Source organism: Argopecten irradians, chromosome 9, assembly GCF_041381155.1.
Source record: "Argopecten irradians isolate NY chromosome 9, Ai_NY, whole genome shotgun sequence".
In the NCBI taxonomy this organism is placed as follows: Eukaryota; Metazoa; Mollusca; class Bivalvia; order Pectinida; family Pectinidae; genus Argopecten; species Argopecten irradians.
The window spans coordinates 24935454-24957547 of NC_091142.1; the positions used below are offsets into that span (position 1 = coordinate 24935454).

The 22094-nt window shown below is 35.4% G+C and overlaps 1 protein-coding gene across 3 annotated transcripts in view; it reads left to right on the plus strand.

The window, feature by feature from the left end:
• Window positions 1-21473, plus strand: part of LOC138331856 (NACHT domain- and WD repeat-containing protein 1-like) — a 38043-nt gene extending 16570 nt beyond the window's left edge. For 2 of the 3 annotated variants that reach the window (XM_069279681.1, XM_069279683.1), the window contains 23 exons: window positions 57-191; window positions 1268-1396; window positions 1511-1719; window positions 2303-2451; window positions 2894-2996; window positions 3541-3747; window positions 4078-4408; window positions 4910-5062; window positions 5821-5967; window positions 7299-7512; window positions 7905-8061; window positions 8468-8636; window positions 8858-9217; window positions 10062-10313; window positions 10714-10987; window positions 11453-11585; window positions 11847-12015; window positions 13605-13735; window positions 14624-14906; window positions 15381-15557; window positions 16672-16829; window positions 17919-18063; window positions 18424-21473. In XM_069279681.1, coding sequence (XP_069135782.1) covers window positions 57-191; window positions 1268-1396; window positions 1511-1719; window positions 2303-2451; window positions 2894-2996; window positions 3541-3747; window positions 4078-4408; window positions 4910-5062; window positions 5821-5967; window positions 7299-7512; window positions 7905-8061; window positions 8468-8636; window positions 8858-9217; window positions 10062-10313; window positions 10714-10987; window positions 11453-11585; window positions 11847-12015; window positions 13605-13735; window positions 14624-14906; window positions 15381-15557; window positions 16672-16829; window positions 17919-18063; window positions 18424-18512 — 4274 coding nt within the window. In that variant the 3' untranslated portion in view covers window positions 18513-21473. The remainder of the gene's footprint in view (window positions 1-56; window positions 192-1267; window positions 1397-1510; window positions 1720-2302; window positions 2452-2893; window positions 2997-3540; window positions 3748-4077; window positions 4409-4909; window positions 5063-5820; window positions 5968-7298; window positions 7513-7904; window positions 8062-8467; window positions 8637-8857; window positions 9218-10061; window positions 10314-10713; window positions 10988-11452; window positions 11586-11846; window positions 12016-13604; window positions 13736-14623; window positions 14907-15380; window positions 15558-16671; window positions 16830-17918; window positions 18064-18423) is intronic. The other variant, XM_069279682.1, reaches the window with a different exon arrangement.
• The last annotated feature ends 621 nt before the right edge of the window (window positions 21474-22094 follow it).

A 22094-nucleotide genomic window follows, 5' to 3' on the forward strand; every position in this document is an offset into this window, starting at 1 on the left:
TGGGCTACAATATTGCAAAATTTATCTTCAAGTTTCTGTTTGATATGTATTACTAGTCACAGAAAAAGAGGTTCGGGCCGGCCTCCTAGACATCACTGAGCCTGAGAAACACTGCCTCTGGTTTTGGCGAAAGATCAACGGGATTGAAAACTTTAAAAATCCTGATCAGAAACATGTAAAGAAGTTCATAGGTATGTAAGTAAACAAGATATATTGAAAATGCTAATTCTCATTTTAAATACATCACAGATATTATCCCTTGTCGGTATGTTTTGATTATGACGTTATAAAAGCGTAATATCATACTTTTCATAGATAATGTGATATAAGCCAACACAAAATGAGGTCCAATAGATGCCTATAACCGCAATAGAGGTACACATGTAACTCGTAGTGAATGGAATCTCAAAACATTGATATAGGATAGACACGGCACAATACTATGCATACCGATATCATGATTACATATATATATATATATGTATGTTTTTGCTCATACAAGCCCTTTAATTCCTAAATGATTTGGTTTTGTTTATTCATTTCATTAATATAGCATTAGGATATTTGAAGGATAGGGATATTCTACCCAAGGGTCACAAAATGTAGAAAAACCCGAGACTTGCCGAGGGTTTTGCAACATTTTGTGATCCCGAGGGTACAACCCGAGGCTTGCCGAGGGTTTGGCAACATTTTGTGATCCCGAGGGTAGAATATCTCTATCCTTCATATCCGCTTATGAAAGAGTATTTTTCTTCCATACCTCGACGTTTTATTGCAATTTTACAACTATAATATCCCGTCATTTTGAATAAATTCGAAGAAACCCACAGCTGAAAGTCAATTTTTCATACATGATATTTTCAACATAAATTCTGTTGTTTGCATCTTTTATTGTAAAACCAGTTAAGTTTGTGTGAAAAATGTTAAAATTTTACCGAGGAAATAGAAATTTTGTTGACGCCGTGACGTCACGAGGCTTTATTGCATGGGTAGCCATGGAATACAGCCTCTGGCGGCATGAGTATATTGTCCTAGACCAGCCAGTATTACACCCGTATGAAAGAAACCAATTTATAAAACGAGTGCAATTGCGTTTCGCCAAATGTGTTTAAAACGTATACTTTAGTCCCTGGGAAAAACTCTTTAAGGCATTAAACCTCGCGAAAAAAAGATTGATTTTACAGTTAGTATATAGTCTGATAACTGTAATATTGTCCTTCATTTTACATTTTCATATCCACTTAATCACCATTGCATTTCTTGTTAGATATGGATAACAGCCAAGAATACTGGCAAGAATCTAGACGACTGTTAAACGTCCTTGAGGAGAAGAAGATGAAGTCAGCATTGCCAGAGAAAAATATCTTTCAATATACCGTCAATTGGACAAATGATGGTAAGAAAGTGCTTGTAATTCCCTGCTTTGATTAGAATGTATTTAAATTGTCAATATGCTCATATATATTAAGGGACTCTAACTGTTATTTACTTCCGTATAATTTTCTTCCAGGTATCAACCCAGAAAATGGACAACATAAAACATACCTGAAGCAGATGACGGACATGTTCATTACACAAATGGAAAGGTTAATTGAAGAAGGAGTCAAGCAAAAATCTTCAACCGAACTTTCAAATCCACTCGTAATTGAGTGTTGTCAGCACGTCCGTTTCTGTCAACAGAAGTACGAGAACTTTTGTGGACGAGAAACAACACTTGGGGTAAGCGGAATAATTTAATCAGATCTCAAAAACCGTCAGGTTGTATGTAGTGACAGACACTATTTGTAAACCTTTCAAACCTGACAAATATATGTAAATTAAATATATGCAAATTTTTTGAAAAGGAAAACTATTGATTAAGCATGTACATCACTAATACATATTGTAATGCATTGTCATGCTACATATAGTATGTATAGTATTCTCCTGTTACATACCTGTATGTCTGAGAGTGGAATAAAATCTGAAATCTGAACGAAGTAGATATTTTAATGAAGCAGCATAATTGATACCAATTATGGTATAGAAAAGAAAAGGAATCCTGGAATAGTCTGTAGCATCTGACGATTTAGTTAATATATATATTTTATTGTTTCTTTAATTTCTCCTTTCGTACATGCGGGTTTTGAGCATTATGAATGAGATATACCTTTCAGTAGGCATGGATTTTATTGTTAGTGCTATCGACACTTTATTTTTCAATTAGAATTGAATTCTGCTATTGAACTTGTATTAATTCACAATAAAATTCACATAAAATCCACTTTGCTGTAGCCAAATAAAAGTCGGGTTTAACTTACAGAAAATAGAATCCTACATCAAGTCACCGACTGCCACCAAACCACTGATCATCCATGGGGCCTCTGGCTCCGGTAAAACGTCACTGATGGCTATGACTGCTCGCCTTATTCCGTCGTGGATGCAGAATACAAATCCGGCTATCGTACTCAGGTACATCTCCCACGTGGAGGGGTCTCATTCCATTGAATGTTAAAGACTTTCCTGTTTTGTCTTTGCATATTCAAGAGTTAAAGGAAAAATTGGCGTCGCTGTTTGTAACACTGCTTCAGGTTGGCTGAGATAACGGCGCAATGCATTCATGGAAGAAAGAGTCCCAAAATTAAATAGTGAACAGATTCTCTTCAATAAATTGAAATTATAAGGATTAACATGAATAGATTTTTTTATGTTATGGAGCTATAACATAAAAATCTGAGTGTTCTCTTATCACAGTTAGATTCTTAATTGAAAATTAGCTTACATTCGACTTGCTCTTAGCTTGGCTGATATATATTCATCTCAAAACATTGTATCAAAATACAACTCAGACCGATGATTTGTTACACACCTGTTCTCCGTCTGTAATGACACTGTATTCCCACACCTCGTATAGGTTTATCGGGACGACACCCGACAGCTCCAACATCACTGGGATTCTCATTAGTTTCATCCAACAAATAAAGGCCATATACAACCAGACATCGCACCTACCAGAGGTAAGACCGAGGCTCATTTTGCTCAAAAGTGAATAGGCACAGTTTAATGGCAAATCAAGATGTACTGATTTCTGGTAATTCTTACTTCACAAACTGCAGAAATTCATTCTTCACATAGACTTGCTGATTTTAGTGAAGGTTTTGCTGCAAATTCGTGAAGAAATTAACTACTGTGAAATCATTAATTTTCGTGGGGGTTTTATTTTCGTGGATTTCGTTTTTTGACCAAAGTCAACGAAGTAATCAATTAATTAAGGGCATCATCTTTTATACAACCGGGCCATGTTCTCTAAACATAAAAAGAAAACGATATACTTTAGTGCTGAACTTTTAGATTCTGTTCTCAAGCGGAAAGCAATGAAAACAAAGTCCATAATTAGAATGTTTTAATGAACGAGCATCTTCAAACTATTCATGATTTTACAATCTGTCTACAATAGACGTTCTAAACTAACGATAGTAATTCATTAATGGTGAGTTTATCGGATATTTATCAAAACACCCGATTGTTGTATATGAATAAGGTTATGCTATGTTCTTACAGGGTCTAAATGAACTTTCCAAAGAATCGACACTTTCACTGGAATTTGCTTCAACGTCCAGACCTCTGGTTATAATCCTGGATGCTTTGGACCAAATCGACGTGGCGTTTAACGCCCGAAGTTTATTCTGGCTACCACGGGTTCTTCCCAAACACGTTAAATTAATAGTGTCGACAATAGAAGATGACGAGTGTTTTCCCAAACTTAAGGTACATGTGCGCAGAATGGGTAACATATTCGAATAAGAAATACTTTAACCACTATTTAAAAGAGTTTTTGCGCGGGTTGATGTTTTTTACGATTTTTGGATTTTGAAAATGCTTTTATCAAGGAGTTATTATAAGATGCCAGGATGAAAACTGTACTGCAATGTTAGCTCGGATATTCATATCTATTTGCTAATGATCAATATAAAAAAGTTGATACAACGACAGATTAATTTGCATCAACATCTTCACAAATTCATAGACTAAACTCTACTGATGATACGTATATTGTTGGCTGGTGTTTTATTACTTATTTTCTATTGTCAATTTCAGGCTATGTTCAAAGAACAAGAACAATTCGTATCAGTGCCAGAACTAACATTCTCAGAAGCAGATAACATAATACAACAATGGCTGCGGTCCCGGAATCGGACACTCAATCCTTCTCAGATGTCCAAACTGAACGAGTGCGTTCACCAGTGCCCTCTGCCGCTGTTCCTGAATCTATCGTTCGAAAGCGCCATTAAATGGCATTCTTACTGGCACGACAGCGAGACGATACTCCAGCAAACCGTCAGTGAAAGTATCAAATATTTGTTTTCTAAACTGGAAAGCAAACACGGTCAGATGTTGGTGTCCAGGGCACTTGGCTACCTAACAGCTTGTGAGTACATGTATTTGCGACCCAGTATATGCAATGTCATCTAGAAAATTATAGTGTTATTACAGGTGTTAGTTTGATGTCTCGCCAGTTCCGTCTTTGCATATTACAGAGTAAAAATCTGTTGTGGGTAGGTATTCATTGTGACGCCAATATTTTGTGAGCGAAATCCACGTCGTTTTCTCTGGAAAGTATGACGTTACGCTCTCAAACATATGACGTCATAATCAGTACATATCCGCAGGGGCAGATAACTCTGTAATATTCAAATACAGACTTATATAACGGGTCATTACAATACACAAAAATTGGCTGACAAACGAAAAATAGTAATTTAATCAAGTAATGTGTATGTAAATATAACGCTCGTGAAGCCAAGATAGCAAGACTATATAGTAAAATCACTGTTAATACTATTTTATTTAGATTTGACTTGTATACGAAGCTGACACTACATAATGTATATGTTGTGATATATATTTGCTTATTTGCCTTATACCACAGCTAGAAGTGGAGTGTCAGAGTCAGAACTAGAGGACGTGCTGTCATGTGACGATGACGTACTAAATGACGTGTACCAGTACTGGGAGCCTCCTATCAGGCGGTTACCTCCCCTACTGTTGGTCAGACTGAAGACAGACATACATCAATATATCGGCAAGTAGTGTTTGTCTAAATCACAGACAATTGTTATTAGTAATCACAGGGACGTAGACAAGATTAATTTCTAGTTGTTATGTGATACCGAATGGCCAGTTATTGTTTCGCGGAGTAAAATTTTCGCGATTTGATCCAAATACAAATACAAGAAAATCATATGTTAGCGATATGAATTTGAAAGGTAGATACAGTATTATTGAATAATTTCTCAAAATGTGCCACGAAATCGCGACAATAACCGGCTATACGGTGTATTATATATTTGATAATGAATCTTATTTCATAACCCTATTGTGATAATTCTAATTAAATTGTGACTTAGTGATAAAGAAACATCCTAGTCTAACGTTACCAGACTATTAAATTTAATATAGGAAATTTTCAATGGAATTTTTTAAAAAGTTATTCAAAATTTCAAATCTGTTAATCTGTTCATAATTAATGTCCTAGGTATCTAGTCTAAATAACCTATCCATGATTAGTAAACTCGGCTGTTAATTTCATGTAAGCGGTCAGTAATATTGGGCAAAACAGTTGAAGATGATTTTTATTAAGTTTATTGTTGTAACTTTCATCAACGTATTCATCATAATCTCATTCATGATAATAGCAATTATAATTTCACCTTGTAGAGTCTAATGAATAAAGAGAAAAGACAAAACAACAACTTAATATCTTACTTGAACTTTCTTAAATCTTTCTCTATATATATCTTTGAAGTTCAATATGATTTGACCTGTGATAATGTTGTATAGTTGAACGAGGATCTGATGGCATCAGTGTTTTGAACTGGTATCACCGTCAGTTTAAGGAAGCGGCAGGTGATAGATATTGTGGTGAGGAAGTGGCTCATCTGATCCACTCCGGCCTCGCTGACTTCTTCAACGGTAAATGGGCCGAAGGTAGGTTTTAATGCATCGACCCATGGTTATTTGCACTACTCTACGCTACACTTATCGTAATTATAAAATGTAGTATAGTGCATCATCCATGGGTCTATGATAAGTATAATGAAGTTTAGTGGTCTCTGACGAAAGATCAAATGTCATTCAAAGTAATCTGAGAAGATAGTATAATAAGTAAAAATATCATGTTTAGTATATTCATGACATAAACATTTAAATAGCTAACAATCAAAAGTGTTTTAAAGTATGTTGTTCTTGGCCCAAAATCTACTATGTTTTAGATATCAGGCCCGCTTTCTCGGTACAAACTGATGTCCAAAACGGATATGATTTTCCTAAGTTACACGTTTTGAAACTTTTAACGCATGATAATCGAAAGTGACCTACATTAGTTTGACAGGTGTCGCTGTGACTTATATTAGTATCACATGTTAGCTTGTTACATATGAAACATATGCCAAGTGTTGCTGTGACCTATATCGGTATCACATTGGTTGTTGTAACCTCCATTAGTTTGACAGGTGTCGCTGTGACTTACATGTATATAAGCATGGGTTGTCATAAATCACAAATATATCACAAAATATGCTTATATGTACATTTATAGTAGTCATTATCATTTGAAAAAGAAAACACATAAAAACAAAGCATGAAAATAAAATACGTCTGCATAAGAAATATTTCAGTCGATTGAACAGCTATAATTTAGCGGGAAATACCGGGAGTCACTGACTTCTAGTTTGCTGCCGTGGACAACCGACTAAACGATAGTAGTATATGAAATAGTCCTATCGATAAATCAGATGTGCAAAGATAAATACAACACTTCAATCCATTTCACAGATTTAAATGCTCAATTTTAAGAATAATTCAACATTTTTTAGTTACTTCTCACACTGACTTAAACCCAGGGTTACTGTGACCGCATGAATTCTGATTGTGTTATTATTACGCTACAGCCTATATATCTGAAAATACATGTATTAATATTAGAAAATAACATACTTTGGGCTTAGTAGCAACATATTGGTACTGTGCAGTGGCAGTATATTAGTATGACAGGTGTCGCTGTGACCTACATTAGTTTGACAGGTGTCACTGTAACCTTTATCAGTATTCCTGTCTTTGCTTGTTACCTAGAATAGTAAGACAAGTGTTTCTGTGATCTAGATATGTATCGCAGGTGTCGCTGTGAGTTGTACACCAGATGTATTTGAAAAAAAAGTAATAATTAGTTGACTGTGACATCCTTTTACTTTCAATTTGTACGTATCTCAATTTCCGACAAAATTTTCTGTATCGTTTCCGTATTTATTCCTTCTTCATAGAGAGGAAAAAACCATACGTCGATAAGAAGAAAAAGGGTGAAGAGGATCGTCACGTGTCGAATCAGCCACTTATGCACGGGGACACATACAACCTGAGACGCATCAATAACGCACCCTACCATATGGCAATGGCGGGAGATTTATCTGAACTGAAGAAGAAGAGTCTTATGGACTTTGAATTCCTTCAGGCAAAAATTGTAGCTACATCAGTCAGGTATGCGAGCTTATAAATAATTTCTGACAATATTCAATAACCTTCGTTTTCACATAAAGTGTATTTAATGGATCAGAAGGGTCTCGGTCACAAAGCTAATATCATCAATTGATTCATTTTATTTTCTTTCATTATATTCTTTTCTTTAATCCTTTCTTTAGAAGTAATCTTTTCCTTCAGTTTTCAGGATACATTATTTCGAGTATATTTTTATATTATTATAAGTAAGCCGCAATGGTGAATTTGTACAGTAAATGTTCTTTAAACAAAAAACAGAGTATGTTTAAGTGCTCTAGCCTAAAATGCGCTTAAATTACGTAATTACCGCGGTAATATGTACATTTATAGCAACCAATTATGGGAATAATAATTTAGAAAAGTCAATTTTAAAGGCACATCCTTGATGACTTTGCGATTGCCCGTAAATTATTCCGAGATGATGCCCAGCTGGAGACTGTTGGAGCGGCACTTGAGATGTCACAGGGCGCTCTCTTGTACGATCTGTTTCAACTGGCCCCGCAACTAATGGATCGGTTATGTGGAGACAAGGTGCGAGTATAATAAAACCATATTACCGATTTTGCCCAAACTAGATTTGACATATTTTTGAAATGACAAAGAGACATTGCGGATCAAATTTATGAGAAAAAAATCATTCCTGTACAAAACCTTATTACATAACTGATTAATGAGGGTACTCTCATTCACGCATTCAGATAATGAATTACTGTTTCGTTCAAATGTTAGTACTATTTGTTTATTTTAATATACGATCGTCTCAGTATTTCGCTAATCAATGCTGTTTGTTAAAGATTTGTTCAGGTGCGGGGATTACACAAAATGAACCTGATATATTTTTCCCAACATGTGAAAATTATTATTTTAACATATCAAAAATGTTCACTCAGTTATGATTCATATTACTCTAACAATGTCGAAATTTGCACTGCTTTAGAATGCCACTGAACTTCTCCGTCAGTGTAACCACAGTAGTGTACCCTATCTCTTACCTGACCAAGAGGTCCTGATAAAACCTGGAGGTCAGCTGGTCTTCTGTCTGACTGGACATCGGGGCCCCGTCAAATCTGTGGACATCCGAGAGGACGGCAAACTTGCGGTCTCATGTAAGCTGTCAATAACTATAAGATTATTCTTTCATTTTCAGATACTCCAAACCTGTATTATTCGCGAGTGGTTATTTTCGCGATCTGCACATGTGATTTCGCGAATTGTATTTTTCGTGAAAATAGACCTGTTAACTTTTTATGGCATAGTTTCAAAATATATGAGCATTTCACGTGTACTGTATAAACCTGTATTACAGATTAGTTAAATAATATTCCAGGCTCAGATGACGACGAGAACTCCGTGAAGACATGGGACTTGGTAGAAGGAAAGCTACACAAGACCTATGACGGTATAGGTGAGGACCCGTCTCGTGTCCGCTTTGTTTGTGACGGTCGGATGATCCTGGTTGATTATGAGGATAGCTACATTGTTATACGGGAGTCGGGTGAAGTGGTGTTCACCCTCAATGACTACATTGGGGGTCAGTCTGCGGTGGGAGGACATCAGAAAACATTACTGGCACTCTTCTGTGATGTTAATGTTCATGTCTATAACTTGGAAAAGGATGGTGAGAAAATGGCAAACATTGCTAACTCCTCAATGCAGTTCTGTGAAAATATCCCCACAGCTATCGCAGGTAAGACAACAACGTTTGATCATATTTGAGTTATACTGAAAATTCCCCTCTCATCCAAGTATCTCTGATATGATGGATGAGAAGGATTCTAATAGAGCCCGAAGGCTGGAGGGTTAAAATTGCACTATATGACCCTATAGGTGCGTGACACTGACGTTAAAAGACTAAAAATATCCAACCAATCAGCATAGCTGACCCCAAGCCTGTGCCTGACCCTTATCGTACAAAACGTCTACCCGAAACACATTATGACGTTCAGCCCGCAAACCAATGACGTCACAATGGCAGATAACTCATTAATAGGTGGAGATGGAATTATGAATGAGTGTTTCAAGATATCTTAGAATTTCGTTTCATAGAGAATATGACAAAGTTGTAATGACCGTTCATATTGGCCAGTCATATGGATGGTTTTTTTTTAGATTCTTGAAATTCATTTGTGTCATTCCATCACAATTACAAAACAAATAAGTTTAGTGTATGAAATTATACATGTTGTGACGAAATGTCATTCTCGGTCTTTGTAGTCAGATGGGGAGTACGCAGTTGCGTTTTTAACAACACAACTATACATCCTTACACACAATCACATAGAATATAACTGCATCAGTTGAACTATCCTCTTTGAACATATCCTCTGCTTCATCAGCTTTTTTATTTGTTTGATTTTTGTTGTTGCTGTTATGTGGGGTGATTTGTTATAAAAACATAGTTGGAACAAAGCCTTTTGAAGCAGGTCCCCTATACAAATATGCGTCCGTTCTTTTCGTATTATTATTACGTCTTAAATTATGAAATTAAAACAGAGATGGTTCTGCCAATGTTATATCATTTCCTATTCCAGTATCTGAAAACTATGCAGTCGTAACCGACGTTGAGCAGCATTACATATCAGTCCTCAGTTTTTCTGATCAGCGTCTGAGTGATTGGTGCGAGGTGTTTGACCCCAAAAGGAAGAAACAGCATTTAACAGACCTAACAATTGATGCCATAGTAATCACACCTGATGAGAAAAGGTTCATCCTCTCTAACACACGGGACAATGACCTTCATATATACGATCTGGACACAAGGGAAAAACTGGAATCGATTAAAGGTGCTGAACATATGATATGCATTTATAGAAACTTAGCAACTCATTCTTGCTTTTATATAATATAAATATGTACAGTGTTGGCGACGAGGAACCGGAAGTACATCACAAAGTATCATTCGATTAGGGCAATATGCTATTATAATAATATAAGAGTAAACTTAAAAGCAAAAATCGTATATAATTGTAGGTACCGTAGGGATTATATTTTTTATTGTTTATTTTGCAACTTTAACTTAAAACAATAACGAATTAATATTTCGAGAATGTAAAATTACTAATGATTTATCTTCTTTTTATTATTTCGCGGGTGAGTTTCCACGATTACACCAATGCCCTGTGAAACTACGTATACAAAAATATCCCCGCGAACACGGTTGATGAAATATTTACTTCATTCCAGGATTCCAGTCGGATTATGCCCAAAATTACAGGATAGCGGAAAAAGGACATCTGCTTTACTTTCCCGGAAAAACTGGGGTCGTAGTTTGGAATCTCGAAACAAAAGAACGTTCAGCTATCCTCAACAATGTTGGCGATCTCTGTGACGTAGTGAGTTGGTCTTGGAAAACCATGGTAACGGCCAGTGACGAAGACTCGACGATCTGTGTGTGGGATCTGGAAAAAGAAGAGAAGGAAAAGAAAAACCAAACACTGCTTTTAGGACACAAAATTAGGTAAAAAGCTGTTTTACTAAGTTGCGAATTATCATGGAACATAATAACAGTTTAAAAGATATGACACCACGTCAATATAGATAATGCCGTCACCAAAATAATGTCAAATGATGACGTCATAATCACCGGAAGTTGGGACTAATCGACGGTAAAGTGTACTTTACACACGTCCTTTTTGGATGTCGAATTCCCGTATTTATATCTTTTGTTGGTCATATGGAAATAGAATAAAATCTTAATTTAACGACATATACTATATTATTACATAACGAGATTGCCTTACTATATTGACACACTGCCGTAACCGACACATATTGTCTCATTGGACGGAGATAGACAGAGCTTATGTTGTCTATACTGAAATCATATGTTAAGTGTGATTGCTTTCTTCTTCATTCACACTATAATAACATGCAGTTTTTGAAAAGGTATTTCTACGGGTTACAATTTAATTTCTATTTGTAGATATTTTATTCCGCTACACAACAGTTCACGCTATGTATTGGTGGTAGTCCAAACACGCGGGAAAGATGACAAAAGTTGTTGTCTCCAGATATATGATGTCCAAACAAAACAGGTTGTCCGTCAGGCTCCGCTGGTACGTACACTGTATATTGAGGTTAAAGAACTAGTGGTAAATTAAAATTAAAATCTTGACAACTAGATGAAAAGACAGAGAGTGAAATAAATACCATATACAATCACCGATCTTTTTCTGACACAATATTAATAGATCTTGTGTAATTTTTGCTTGCTTTTTCATACACATCTCTCCGTTGCTCCATTAGTGCATGATTTGTTTGAATTATCGTATATGGAATGGACCATTTGTACGACTGATATTGATATCTATTTACAGGACGAAGCTCCTGGCATAGTGAAAGCTTTAGATGATAAGCGGGTAGTGGTAGTTACTGTGACACGGAAAATGAAAATAGTCAATGTGGACAAAATGACTTTGGAGAAAGTGTTCCAGGGCGACCTTTCCGGCTACACTGATGATGTTGAAGTTAAATCAGATGGATCAGGTAACAGCATAAATGTAATTGGTTTAATTAGTTTAACGTCCAATTAACAGTCATGGCTATTTAAGGACTTCTAAATTTATACGTGGAGGAAAACCGGAGTATCAGGAGAAAAACTACCAAACAACACCCAGTACCTGGCAACTGCCGAACACGGGATACGAACTCACGACCCAGAGGTGGAGGATGTTTGGTCATCTTAACCACTGCTTACCGCTGCCCATAAAAGTTTCATATGTAACATGTCTCAGTGGACATGAATAAATAGATCTCGAACTTTCTATTGGTTGATTGGGTGAGACTCAATTTGCTGAACTTAGTTAGTATGTTTGCATAATTTAAATATCGAAAGCTGTTAAAACGAATAAGAAATCAAACTTGTCAATGGTAACATGTTTCAGTAAATTTTATTTTATTAACAGTTGTTGTGATTGATTGGGCATGTAGTTTCTTGCTATATATTTGTATAGTATATAGGGGTTGCCTCTAATAAAGTGTACTGTACATTTTTTTTTAGAAAAAATTATTTTGGCAAAGAAAATACTTTCTCTCATACCTACACGTGTAATACTGGCTGGTCCACAGGGCAATATACCCATGTCAAACTGAAGCTGTATTGCATGGCTACCCATGCAATAAAGTCTCGTGACGTCACAGTGTCAACAAAATTACTATTTTCTAGGCACAATTATAACTTTTTCGTTTTGAAATTAAGCTGGATTTACTTGAAAGATACAAACAACGGTATCTGCCTTGAAAATATCACACATTTTTTTATGTATGGAGATTTGACTTGCAGTCGCCTTTTTTCGAATTTATTTCAAAATGGCGGAAATTAATAGAAGTAAAATTGCAAGAAAACGTCGAGGTATGAGAGAACAATACTCTTTCATACGTGGATATGAAGATAGGTATATTCTACCCTCAGGATCACTAAATGTTGTAAAAACCTCGGTAAGCCTAGAGTTTTACAACATTTTGTGACCCTCGGGTAGAATATCCCTATCCTTCATATCCACGTATGAAAGTGTCTTGATATTATCTAATACTTGTTCATTTAATATCAAGACACGGTTATAACGAAGCTCTGAGTACCTACATAGTATTTCGTAATAAGAATAGTTCATCACACACACATACATTTAGCGAGTCCGAGTTATAGGTATTGTACTGTTTTACACATTGTCGGAGACCTACGGGTGATTGTACTACACTACGCTACACTTATATCACCTGCGGAAAAGCTCCATCTCAGAGCACCGCTTTCGTCAAGTGCCATATCTGATTTGTCCCGACAGATTTTCCTGTCGATTTTTTTGCCAATGATATTGGAGGTAACATACGCTTCACAGAAGCTGTACATATTTCCCTCCAAACTGAAGAGTTCTCATTTTAAAAGAGTTATGTTGCTTGGTTTCTATTAATACGGGTGACGTCATTGAAGCGGTGCTGTCCCACAGGTGAGTGTAGCGTAGTGTAGTGCGATCACCCGTGGGTCTCCGACGATATGTTTTACATACAGAAAACCTAACGGTCAATTAAAGATACGATTTTATAACATACACTTGCTGACAACATTGTGTCTTTTACAGAAATAATAACTCACACAAGAGGACGCAAACAGTTTAAAAGATATGACACCACAACCGGAAAGACCAAAGCGATTATCCGGAGGCCTAGTTTTGCCCAGCAATACCCCAATAAATTTGAGAAGACATTTTATGTAAGTTTAACATTTTTTCTCCTGCGTAAAAAGACATTTCGATTTTATTTTTAAAGCAAAATATATTTCAGTACAAAAGAATGTGTACTGTAACATATGTGTTACAAAATATTTAAAAAATTCGAATACATGCGTATCTGTTTTTACACTGGTATTTCTAGAAAATTAAAAAGGAGAGAGATGACAACAGCCGTTGCCATTTAGGGGTAGGCAACCATGTGAGAAATCAATGTGTTTGGGTCTGTTTTTTGAAGGATGCCCGATAAGATGTGTATATATGTGTTTACATGAAAGACCCTAACGCATATCAGTTGTATAGTGCCACGTGTACCTCATTCAACCTTATATTTTGTAATTCCAAGCAGCAGTATGTATTTTGTATTATTTTTCGATATGTTTTGAATGTGGTATATATACAATGTCGTCTGTATGAAAATATATTTTCTTTCAACTAGCTACTGTACACCAACTTATTTTTGCGTATTTCGCGAGTTATTTAAAAAGGGCGAAGATAAAGCGCCATGAAAGTGTTTCAAACACTGTTAGAGAAGAACAAAATCAGTCGTCGAAATGGGGACATATGTACAGCGATATATAGTCGTTAAGTATAATATTGTTTTGTGATCATGCATCTCATACAATTGTGTATACTGTAAATGTCATTATGATACTTTGATCAATGCTGTTGTTGTATTGGACGCGAAATTAGTAGGCCGCTAAAATAGGCTTGTTTACAGTATTTTAATGTAATTAGTACATGCGGTATCGCCGGAGACACACGGTTAATTGTTCTACACGCTACGATGTTGATAAGTGCAGCGTAGCGTATTGCAATCAACCGTGTGTGACTCTAGCTAGCTGTCGTGAACACTCTCCAAAATTTCCCAGGTAAACAAAGGATGGACAGTCTTAGTTGGACGGATATTAGATGGTCCATGGCTTCTATTTGACATTAGAACTCTGCAGTGTTTCGCCTCTATTCCACTCGAGTACTCGTACAGTGATATACCACCGAAAAAGGCCGCCATATCTGACGATGGACAGCTGTTCATTTTCGGAGCCAATTCGGATGTAAAACGTCCAAGTACTTACAACGAGAACATCTGTTTACCGGCGGAATTAGAGGAGCATGATAAACCAACAAAAATTATCATTTGGAATATTGGTAACGGTAAGACATGCTACATGTATACTAACAGATTTAATAAAACCAACCAGCACTGTGTTAACACGGGATAAACACAATGTCGTTGTATAATTGATATATAGATCGCCGTATTACATGTATTTGCCAGCAAGGACTATGAAATGCTTTATTTTATAAGCAGTGTTTGATTGAACTTTATCGCTATGGGAAAATATCAATATCTGACTTCAAATTCAAATTTAAAACGTATTTTAACACATTTGATAATTATATCACCTTAATAGAATGCTATTTATTTAATCGTTAGATGTTTTTTTTATCAAAATGTTTTCAAAGGCAACAATAACCAAGGCAGATTGAATATCATTATCTCACGCTAAATTGGACATTTAATTTACAAAAACAAAAATTAGTTAATAAATATTTTTGTCAATGGAATAATATTTTTGGAATACATGTAATTGATATGAATATGAAATAAATCTCCATTACGAATAGATTATAAGGGAGAGGTGGTCGCGGAATGTGATGATGCTGAGTACCAAACACGCTACAACGAGATGGACAACAGGAAGGGACTGGACGTATCAGTGGACAAGATACGGGTCATCGACAAGACCAGGCTAGTTACTGCTCATAATGACTTCATCCTCAGAGTCTGGGACAGGAAAACTGGTAAAACAACACAGATATGATAATACGTTAGAGGGTATCACACGCCCGACCAAAGGTTCATTTGTGTTCAATTATTCAATAAACTTGAAGTTTATACCACATTTTAACAATTTACTAAGGTATCGCAATTGCTTTCTTGAATGGTATCGGGTTTTATCAAACTTCTACATGCTGATGCATATGTTGATATTGTTTTACTGTTTTATTATTATCATTGTTATTTTAAAAGTTGCTTAATTGTATAACACTCTCAAAGTTTGAATGTTGTCAAAAAATTGGAAAGGATTACGTACATACCTTACATAGCAGGACTGCCGTTAAATCTGATTCTAAAACTTTCTTGAAATATGTTAAATGAAAAATAACGTATAGTGGAACCAGAGCTCTATAATGTCTTTGGTATCTTCTATGTATTTCATTAATAGAATCTTACATGGGTCTGTCAAGTGGACAGGGATATCTCAACCCGAGTGAAAGATTTTAGCTGGTCAACCCGAGGCTTGCCGAGGTTGACGACAAAATCTTTCACTGGGGTTGAGATATCCATGTCCACTTGACAGATCCATGTTTGATTCTTTTTCTCCCATACTTAATAGGGAAAATCTGAAATTCGTGTTGCTTTCCAGATTTTTCATCGTTCCATTATCACAGGAACGTCGTTATGCGTCAAAATTGATGACGTCATCAACAATGCACGACGCGGCTACACCGCATGTATTGATGACGTCACGTTATTGTCAAGCGCGTGTGAGCTGTCTTACACCCCCTGTGTAAGATAGAGTTATCTTTTCCCTAGCAACCACGGGATATCCCTGTGAAGTATGGGAGAAAGAGCTATCTTTTCCCTAGTAACCACGGGATATCCCTGTGAAGTATGGGAGAAAACCCTGTGTTTCATAAGAAAGGGCGCCTTCCTTTTTTAAAACGTGTACAAATCTAGGTCAAAATTTTCATTTTTTTTTTATATGGAAAAACACCATGATGGTACCAATAGGAACCATCTCAATATCATCATATCTCAATATTATCGGTATAAAACAATGTAAATTATCGGTATAAAACAATGACTACACTGAATTATACCCACTATCATTTATTGTGATATTGTTTTCAGGAAAGTTAATCGATCGTCTTGAGGGACATAACAGTGCTATCGATGTACACACAACAGAAACAGGTCCATATTTCTTTTCATGTGAATCAGAAATCGCCTTTAGAGTTTGGGACAAAGCTACACTTAAATGCATTGCAAGCTTCCGAATGGAAAATGCGGTAAGGAATGGACAAAAATGATAAATTAACAAAATACTCATAATTAATTTACTACTGACAGTAGATGCTGAGTCTTTCTATTTTTTATTATTTTATTATTTTCTATTATTTACATGCGATTATCATTGTTCATTGAAGATATAATGATACATGAACATACAAATGTAATACATGTTCAGTACTAGCACGAGTATTAATTACTATCCGTTAGGGTATTGCTTCATAATGCATTTCGTAAGCACAATATAATTGCTGCATTGTGATGTCACAAAGTCAGTTTCTTTGAATATTTCAATCTGGTATCCATGAAGTGTTTCTTGGTTCAGAAGTGTTTCTTGGTTCAGACTTTGATTAATGAAGACAAAAACTAGTGTAATAGAGTGGAGTTACCAAAGACTTCCCAAATGTATGTTTAAACGCCTTGGAAAATAGGAAAATAAAGCGATATTATTTTATTATACCCCCTTCGTAACGAAGTTAAGGGGGGTATACTTGAATCAGATTGTCTGTCTGTCTGTCTGTCCGTCCGTCCGTCCGTCCGTCCGTAGTAAAATTTTGGACCGATTTGAATGAAACTTGACAGTATTGTTGGGGACCATGTGTAGAAGTGCATGCAGGTTTTCATTTGCCGAAATTTGGTTGTCATGGTTACCAGGTTACTATACACAGGTTTCAAAATTTGTCCGAACAGTTCCTTCTAAACTAATGAATTGATTTCAATGAAACTTGGCAGAGATGTTTAGGACCATGTGTAGACATGCATGCATTTTAAAAAAAAAAATTGGTCCCCTTAATAACCGGACAACTTGTACATTTCCTGTGACCATAATATCTTTTCAAGAACAAGTCAAACACCTCTAATAAGAGGAAGCGAGGGGGGGGGGGGGGGGGAGGCGGCGTTATTAGTCAGCCATCAACTTATATAATTAGTTCTAGTTTTCATAATTTTTTTATTCAACATTCAATGTATATACAATGTATAAGTTGGTTATTTTCAATAAAATGTCAGGAAAACAATGTTTAAATCGTAACCAATGAAAAGGTTTATACGACTTACTTATTCGTTATCAAAAGTTATTACTTTTTTAGATGGCAGCTTGCCGAATGTGTGCAGATAGCAGGTATATCATTACGTCAACAAAGAGTCCAACTGCACGCCTTGTACAGTGGCAACTAAAAGGGGAAGGCATCCCTACCGTTGGGAAGATCGGCGCCGAGTTATTTAAAGGAAAAGGTACAATCCAAATATGATAGTTTAAAGTGACTTCACTTTGTTCTTTATCGTTGCAATATGTGGTTAAACGTAACTTGACTACCGACAGGAACCGAGACTGAAAATTCATAACATGTTGAACGTACGTTTTGTCGAAATTATTATATAAACTTGCATTGGTTCTTCTGTCAGTATCTCGATTATATGAAGCAAGCATACATAAAATTGTGATTTAATAAAGATGGAGAAATTACACTTATAAAATACGTGCATGCCTAAACTGCCGCCTACGGTCATTCCATCAACATATGTATGTAACAGCTTTGTCCCTTTTAATCCTTATGTACATGTAACATAACATATGTGTATGTTGTTTTAAAGTAACACAGGACAGACTTGCTCTAGTTACCGCCGATGACGATCACTATAGGACGGACGATCTGGACTCAGACGAGGATACAGATTACTGAATAATAAGTTCTACTCAGTATGGATCGGAGTGTTGCTATCAGAGACAGAACATCATGAGAGATGACTAAAATACGCTATCGTCGTTTTTCATGTCGTGGCTGTCGTCGCTGTCAGAGGATATAAACTAGCAACAACATAATCCCGAGGTAGCACTATCGCTATCGCCGTCTGGCTTTTATACGTATTTTAAACAATACCAACTGATAGAATGGTTTAACTGTTATTTAAGGAAATGTTTTTTTAAAATACATTTCTAAGTGTTGACATAGTTTCAAATAGGTTAATAACGCATGTTAACATACAATGACTAAGTACAATGTACATGTATGTTAAAACCTAAACTATTCATGTAGTTATATCCATTATTCTTTTTTAAACAGTTCATCATGGTATTATGTGAACAGGGATATCCACAGTTTTAGTAATATGAATTGTTTATTCTCTAATTTCTATGATGAAAACGCGCTTCATGCGATTTGTTGTCGAGAAAGCAGTGTCACAACTACAATAATTGACATTATAATGTTGGTAACGGCGATTCAATAATATCAATGCAGTAAACAGAATCACAGTACACATACATCCTTTTTGCAAGATTGAGAAGCCGAACTTTATTATATCCTGAGATGTCAACTGTTTGAACTATTGCGTAAGACATTTTTATCAAACCGTAATACTTTAGGAAGTCTAGATTTTTTTCTGTAAATAAACTGCAAGAAACAAAAGAACATATTTCTATATATTTTTTCCCTTTTTTTATCTAAAATTTGATAGATTAGAAACGCTGAATGAATCATAATATTGTTATGCAATATATTTGAATCAAAGGTTCCATAATATTGTATTATACAATACCAAAGTGCAGTATATGCTTTAAGATTCTTTCTAAATATCCATAACTATGCATGCATGTTATTGATTGTGGATGATGAGTGTGAATGGTTTTGCTAATTATGTGTCTAATGTGATGTTAAAACCTGACAAAGATCACTGAATTCAATGCGACTCAAAATAGTGACAGCTCATCGGGGAGTTGATCGCGAATTGTCTCTATACAATAAGATGCCGAATTATTATTCATTTTTTTTTTTAATTTACATATGCACATATATAGTCAACGGGAGATGAATTGCTTTCAAATAAGCGTAATTGCAATGACGTATGATTCCAAACCCAGAGCAGGATCAGGCTACATTGTACTTCTAGTTCACGCTTCGGTAAGATTTTGCGACATATGATAATCTAAATAAAGAGTTACTATTAGATCTAATTAAATATGTTTTTGAAATCAAATCATAATATGTGTTCAAGCATTGTAATGGTAATAAACAACAAAATTAACCGCTGGCCGGGGCTACAACCGCCGGGGGGGGGGGGGCTTTCCTCAGGAATATTCTGGGAATTCCATTGTTACGTCAGTACGTGTGTATGTTCACTCCTCCCACCTTAATATACAGAACATCTGATTGTCGTAGAACAATTCTGGGAGTGTCTAAGTGAACAAAAGATTAACAGATCATGTACAGATTTCCAGAAAAAAAATTACAGGTAGCCTGTCCGAAACAGTATCATCATCTTTATCCGCCGTTTTTGCATTCAAAACAGGCATACAATACACACACCATGCAAACACTTGTTTATCCTCCATACAATAAAATAAAACACTTTGATGAATTTAGTCTTTATCGAGTTCATTCAGCAGCTCAACGGTCGTACCATCAATAGGCATATATCACAGTACATGTAACTTTCCTCGGTTGAAAATCAAATATGGCGGCTCGCTCCACTTCGGACTGCATCACTACCCTGACAATGATACATACCGGTAGTCGTTCAGCTTCGGTTATCTCAATTGTTATTCGAAATTGACATCAGTGATATATGATAAATTGAAAAAAATGTATTTTAAAATAATTGAAAGCTGTTATTATCATATGTGTATTTCAAATTAAATTGCAGCTATAACATTAAAAAATCTTAATTATATCTACGGACATCCTGACTACAGTAGTTACCCAGCTTAGCAACCAACATCGTTTTAAATTTGATCACGAACATGTAAACATAGACTAATTGATATAAATATATAGATTTAATAGTTATTTGATTGCGTTAAAGGTGGTATGCTTATTGAATTGCGTTCTTACTAATTTTAACGCAATCAAACCACTGTTCAGTCTCTATTGGGTTTCCGACGATGAAATCATTTAATAACATATAGAGCTGAATTATGTCATATTATCTGTCGTATTGGTATTTGTATCATCAAATGATTTTAGTTTGTCTAGATATGGCTGTCTAGTCTGATCTCTGAGTGTAGTGATTTAAAAGATTCAGCTTGGACATGTTACAACGTGAATTAACTTAAAAGCGTTTCTTAACTTATATATTTACATTTGCCTGGTTTCGTATGTTAACGGTGCCTTATAAGGATATCCAAATCCGTAGTAAATCACCAAAATTGATTGAAAATTAGCTTTTACACGTGATATCAGTGGAATGTTTGAAGATGTGTAAATATGTTGAATGACGTTTATTTTTCATTCCAAGTAAAGATGCTCCACCGCTGACAAATGGTATTTTTTCACTATCCAAAACAGGAGCAGACGATTTAATATTTTTCTTCAGTTACAAAAGTTACTTACTTTACACCATTACCACCATTGAAAAGTTTGAGCTTCTAATTTTACTTCAAGTTAAAAATATGAAAAATAATTAATTACATCCCGAAAAAATTCCGTGGCACTATATCTTATATAGAATGACATAATGATTGCACATGCACTGAAGGCAAAAAAAAATATTTTTATGTTATTTTTTGTGTTAATTAGGCATATATATACACGATTAAACACCAATTATTGTTCAAGTGATGAATATCATTTATGCTCTGTTGGCGGTGGAGCATCTTTAATGATTGTGTCATTGTAAAACTGATATTTAACCTAATAAAGTATTGAAACGAATTTTGTCCTCGTCTCTACTTGATGGTTCCTCGCTCAAGTCTGCTATACTGGGTTGTGATCACAGATCATCTGATTAGCCAATTATTGGAAAGAATAACTCAACACCTCAGTACAAGTTTATATATGTAATTCTGGTTCTGCAAATACAACGTCACAATGTGTACAGTAATCACACTCTCTATCACTCTAATTACTGTATAATTAGAGGCTGTGCCAAAATATAGAAGTTATTTAATGGTAGCGAGTACAAATGTATGATTATCTAAATTGATATATGTATATGTAAAATATATGACTCGTCTTTTTATAAAGAAATAATAAAGAGATAACTACAATGCAATAGAAACAATCGCGACATCAGAATAAACATAATAGTAACTCAGTAGATTTAGTTAGTACTTTATAGAAATTGCTCAATATGCATCAATTTCACTATTACACGATTCAAACCCAATTGCAATAGATATGAACAACCTTAGTCTCTTGTATAAGATATAATTTTCAGGGTGTCCCATAAATCAGGTTACACTTTCAAAATATTATTACTTTTGACATAAATGAGCGAAAAAAAAACCCAGTTATATTGGTATATGAAAGCATGCAATCAAATGTTTT